This window comes from Lipotes vexillifer, unplaced genomic scaffold (genome assembly GCF_000442215.2).
Source record: "Lipotes vexillifer unplaced genomic scaffold, Lipotes_vexillifer_v1.1 scaffold820, whole genome shotgun sequence".
In the NCBI taxonomy this organism is placed as follows: Eukaryota; Metazoa; Chordata; class Mammalia; order Artiodactyla; family Lipotidae; genus Lipotes; species Lipotes vexillifer.
The window spans coordinates 404,803-410,802 of NW_006790074.1; the positions used below are offsets into that span (position 1 = coordinate 404,803).

General features: G+C 39.0%; 1 protein-coding gene across 1 annotated transcript in view; it reads left to right on the plus strand.

The window, feature by feature from the left end:
• Positions 1–6,000, plus strand: part of ULK4 (unc-51 like kinase 4) — a 114,603-nt gene that overhangs the window by 47,104 nt on the left and 61,499 nt on the right. Inside the window, 1 exon segment of the mRNA XM_007472126.1 lies at positions 5,012–5,090. Coding sequence (XP_007472188.1) covers positions 5,012–5,090 — 79 coding nt within the window.

Here is a 6,000-nt window from a genome sequence, read left to right on the forward strand (position 1 = left end):
ACTTTGTTTTGATGTTGATATTATATTCATTCAACAAACATTTATTGAGGGACCATGCCAGGTACTGTCTTAGTGCTCACAGCGCTGCCTTCATGGACCTTGTGGGCTAGTGGGGGAGATGGATAATAAATAGCCTGTTTTATTAAACACACAAAGAAGTAACTGTAACATTTTAGATCTGCTCTAATACAGTAGCCACTAGCTGCATGTGGTTATTTATTTATTTAAATTTATTTATTCATTTATTTAATTTTTGGCTGCATTGGGTCTTCGCTGCTGCACGTGGGCTTTCTCTAGTTGCAGTGAGCAGGGGCTACTCTTTGTTGCAGGGTGCAGGCTTCTCATTGTGGTGGCTTCTCTTGTTGCAGAGCACAGGCTCTAGGTGTGCGGGCTTCAGTAGTTGTGGTGTGTGGGCTTCAGTAGTTGTGGCACATGGGCTTCAGTAGTTGTGGCTTGCGGGCTCTAGAGCACAGGCTCAGTAGTTGTGGCACATGGGCTTAGTTGCTCCGTGGCATGTGGGATCTTCCCGGACCGGGGGTCGAACCCGTGTCCCCTGCATTGGCAGACGGATTCTTAACCACTGCGCCGCCAGGGAAGCCCCATGTGGTTATTTAAATTTAAATTTAAAACTAGTTCCATATTTCTCAAAAAACTAAAAATAGAACTACCCTTTGACCCAGCAATTTCATTCCTGGATATATATTTGAAAGAAACAAAAACACTAATTTGAAAAGATAACGCACCTCAATGTTCATAGCAGCACTCTTCACAATAGCCAAGACATGGAAACAACCTAAATGTCCATCAACAGATGAATGGATAAAGAAGGTGTGGTACATATATACAAAGGAATACTACTCAATACTACTACTATAAAAAGGAACCAGATTTTGCCATTTGCAGCAATGTAGATGGACTTGGAGGGCATTATTTTCCAAGGAAGTGAAATAGTGATAGTCAAATACTGTATGATATCACTTATATGTGGCATCTGAAAAATAAACTAGTGAATATAACAAAAAAGAAGCAGACCCATAGATATAGAGAAGAAACTAGTGGTTATCAGTGGTAAGAGGGATGGAGGAGAGGCAAGATAGGGGTAAGGGATTAAGAGGTACAAACTAATTTGTATAAAATAAGCTACAAGGATATATTGTACAACACAGGGAATATAGCCAATGTTTTATAATAACTATATGTGGAGTATAAGCTTTAAAAATGGTGAATCACTGTATTGTACACTTGTAACTTATATAATATTGTACATGAATTATACTTCAATAAAAAATAATAAAACTAGTTCCTTAAAGTAAATTTTGTGTGTGTGTGGGTATACATATACATATATATATTTATTTCTTCAGTTGCACCAGCCATACTTCAAGTGCTGGATAGTCACATGCATGTGGTGGATACTGTGTTGAACAACGTAGACATGGAATGTTTCTGTTATCGCACGAAGGTTTATTGGCTATTGCAGCTTTGTGTGCTGTTATGGATGTGGGATGTTCTGAGCTACAGCGTAATGGGTCATGAGGGGCACCCGAAATGGCGACCTTTAAGAAGAATCCTGAATTATGAGAAGAGCCAGTTTTGTGAGGGCATTACATATAGATATAGTTGTATGTATTTGGTATAAATTGAGAAATATTGTCACTATTAAATAGATTACAACTTAAAACTGTAGGAGTTTCAAGGAGGGTGTTTTCTCTTGTTCTGTTAGGAATTGTTTCTCGTGAGGATGGGAAAAATATTTAATTAGCATGTCCTGATACATTTTTTAGTTGGATAAATCTGGTTGCCATTATCTAATTTTGTAGATTGAAAAAGTGCTTCAAGGTTTCTGAAGTATTTTGAGCTTGTCTTTGAACTGAGATAAATAAGTTTTTGCCTTGCATCCTTTAATTCATTAGTGAGTTTTTGATAATAGCATTTGTTTTACATTGTGAGAAAACTTAGAAGTTAATCCATCTGACCTTCTAAACTGCACACATTTAAGCAATTCAGAATTGAAGTGTAATTGACTTGACCGTGGTCCCGTATCTGGTCAGTGACAGAGCTGTGACTGGAAGCTTTTCCTTGTAACTTTTGGGCCAATGTCCTACCAAATCTTTTTCATCAAAACCATTACTTTTAAAACATAATCTTCTTACTCAGAGGCAGAATGCTAATCATAGAAATGCCTAGGACTTCTTTAATCTGTTTATGTTTAGAGATTTAAATGGCTAATCCAAGAAGCATTGAAATCCATAAGAATTATCTCTGTATGATAGAGTTCTGACAACACGAACACTTACCTGTGGTACTTCTCTGAGTGTGATTTGTTTCCCTCCACGGGTCCTGCACAGTTTATTTTACGAATATGAAAAGTAGAGGCTCTCTGGATGAGGAACATGCAATGCAAGCATTACTAAGTAAGAGTACAGTTATAATCAAGTCAACCATTTTTTTTCCAATTAAAAAAGTCTTATCAAAACTAATTTTCTCCATGAAATGAACTTTTCCAAATCACCTGAAGTGATATTTAATAATTTATATTTCATTATAAGACTACTTTTATAATTTAAGACTTCATTTTCTGCTGGGTAATGAAACACCTCACTGAAAGTATTTTTACAATATTTGTTAGACTTGTAAAAATTTATTTTAAAGTGAATATATACACATATGCTTCACTATCCTGATATTAATTACTGACTACTTGCATATAAAATCATTGGTCTACTAATAAGTAGAGCAGAAATCTTGAGAAGGAAAGATGGAGCTGGAGGAATCAGGCTCCCAGACTTCCGACTATACTACAGAGCTACAGTAATCAAGACAGTATGGTACTGGCACAAAAACAGAAATATAGACCAAGGGAACAGGATAGAAAGCCCAGAGATAAACCCTCGCACATATGGTCACCTTATCTTTGATAAAGGAGGCAAGAGTATACAATGGAGAAAAGACAGCCTCTTCAATAAGTGGTGTGGGGAAAACTGGGCAGCTACATGTAAAAGAATGGAATTAGAACACTTCCTAATACCATACACAAAAATAAAATCAAAATGGATTAAAGACCTAAATGTAAGGCCAGACACTATAAAACTTAGAGGAAAACATAGGCAGAACACTGTATGACATAAATCACAGCAAGATCCTTTTTGACCCACCTCCTAGAGAAATGGAAATAAAAACAAAAATAACAAATAGGACCTAATGAAACTTCAAAGCTTTTGCACAGCAAAGGAAACCATAAACAAGATGAAAAGACAACCCTCAGACTGGGAGAAAATATTTGCAAATGAAACAACTGGCAAAGGATTAATCTCCAGAGTATGCAAGCAGCTCATGCAGCTCAATATCAAAAAAATAACCCAACCCCAAAATGGGCAGAAGACCTAATTAGACACTTCTCCAGAGAAGATATACAGATTGCCAGCAAACACATGAAAGGATGCTCAACGTCACTAATCATTAGAGAAATGCGAATCAAAAATACAGTGAGGTATCACCTCACACCAGTCAGAATGGCCATCATCAAAAAATCTGCAAACAATAAATGCTGGAAAGGGTGTGGAGAAAAGGGAAACTTCTTGCATTGTTGGTGGGGATGTAAATTGATACAGCCACTATGGAGAACGGTATAGAGGTTCCTTAAAAAACTAAAAATAGGGCTTCCCTGGCGGCGCAGTGGTTGGGAGTCCGCCTGCTGATGCAGGGGATACGGGTTCGTGCCGCGGAGCGGCTGTACCCGTGGGCCGTGGACGCTGGGCCTGTGCGTCCGGAGCCTGTGCTCCGCGACGGGAGAGGCCACAGCAATGAGAGGCCTGCATACCGCAAAACAATAACAACAACAACAACAACAACAAACAAAACTAAAAATAGAACTACCATATGACCCAGCAATCCCATTACTGGGCATATACCCTGAGAAAACCATAATTCAAAAAAAATCATGTGGGCTCCCCTGGTGGCGCAGTGGTTGAGAGTCCGCCTGCCGATGCAGGGGACACGGGTTCGCGCCCCGGTCCGGGAAGATCCCACATGCCGCGGAGCGGCTAGGCCCGTGAGCCATGGCCGCTGAACCTGTGCATCCGGAGCCTGTGCTCCGCAACGGGAGAGGCCGCAAGAGTGAGAAGCCCGCGTACCCCACACAAATAAAAAAAAAAAAGTCATGTACCACAATGTTCATTGCAGCACTATTTACAATAGCCAGGACATGGAAGCAACCTAAGTGTCCATTGAAGGATGAATGGATAAAGAAGATGTTGCCCATATATGCAATGGAATATTACTCAGCCACAGAAAGAAATGAAATTGAGTTATTTGTAGTGAGGTGGATGGATCTAGAGTCTGTCATACAGAGTGAAGTAAGTCAGAGAAAAACACTGTATGCTAACACATTTATATGGAATCTAAAAGAACAATGGTTCTGATGAACCTAGGGGCAGGACAGGAATAAAGACACAGATGTAGAGAGTGGACTTGAGGATATGGGGAGGGGGAAGGGTAAGCTGGGACGAAGTAAGAGAGTAACACTGACATATATACACTACCAAATGTAAAATAGATAGCTAGTGGGAAGCAGCTGCATAGCACAAGGAGGGTGGGAGGGAGATGCAAGAGGGAGGGGATATGGGGATATACGTATGTATATAGCTGATTCACTTTGTTATACTGCAGAAACTAACACAACATTGTAAAGCAATTATACTCCAATAAAGATGTTAAAAAAAACAAGCAGAGACCTTAAAAAATTTTTATTTTCCATTTCACTATTAAAGCACAACTTACTCAGTTTTTGTCACTGTTACAGATGGTGCTGCAGAGGGCATTGCGTTCAGGTCTCCCTGTGTACACAAGGGAACGTTTCTCTGGACCATATATGTACAGGAATGTTTGCTCACTCTGTCTCATTCCGCTTCTATCTCATGTTAATGCTTACAGTTGTGTAATGTGACTAACTGGGGTTGGTTTCCTTAGTCCTAACTCTCCACTTCAGAGCCCATTTTCTCTCTGTTTACAGAAGGGCCAAGGTAGCTCGGTTGATTGGTTTACTGGCCTCGCACACAACGGAGCTCCAGGAAAATACACCTGTTATTGAGGTAATTTCTTTTATTATTGAAATGTTATGAATGGCAGAGATTGTTCTTGATTTTAGAACATGCAGCTTTCCTTGGTGTTAAGTGTGGAATTGTGGCAGTTGTTATAAAGCAACCTCAGTAGGCCTGTACACTTCAGCACAGCCGCTCATTTACAGCATAGTCTGTTGTCAAAGGTGGTGCGGTGGAATTACAAGGCTTGCGGACTCTAGTCATCATTACTGCATTTCAATAATTTATGGATAAGGTTTATTTCATTACTAGTTTTTTTTGTGGTCTACTCAACATTTTATTATAACTAAAGTATTTTATTTAAAGTATTAAAGTATTTTCTACTGGAAGCCCAGCTCAGCTTCAAATTAAAATTTTTTGGGGTTTTTCACGTTGAATTTAGTATTTTTATCTCCACCAGTTGTCATTTATTTCTGACAATAGTGACAGTATTTAACTGCCAGGCATGCACTAAAGGTATTTTCAAATGTGGTCGGCACTGTGTATTCACGGGTTCTGAGTCTGTGGATTCAGTCAGCCATGGATTGAAGATATTCAGGGGGAGAAAAGTTCTAGAAAGTTTCAGAAAGCAAAACTTGAATTTGCTGCACACTGGCAAGTATTTATATAAAATTTACATTGTACTAGGTAGTATAAATAATCTAGAGATGATTTAAAGTATGTGGGAGGATATGCATAGGTCATATGCAAATACTAGGCCATTTTATATAAGAGCATCTGTGGATTTTGGTATTTGTGGGGTTCCTGAAACCAGTTCCCCACAGATGCTGAGGGACAACTGAATCAGTCATTTCTTTCAAATACCAATATTGGGAAGCCCTTATTAATTAACCAGTAATTCCAAGTCCCATGAAGTGGATGCTACCATTGTACTGCCTTTTTTTTTTTTTTTTTTTTTTTG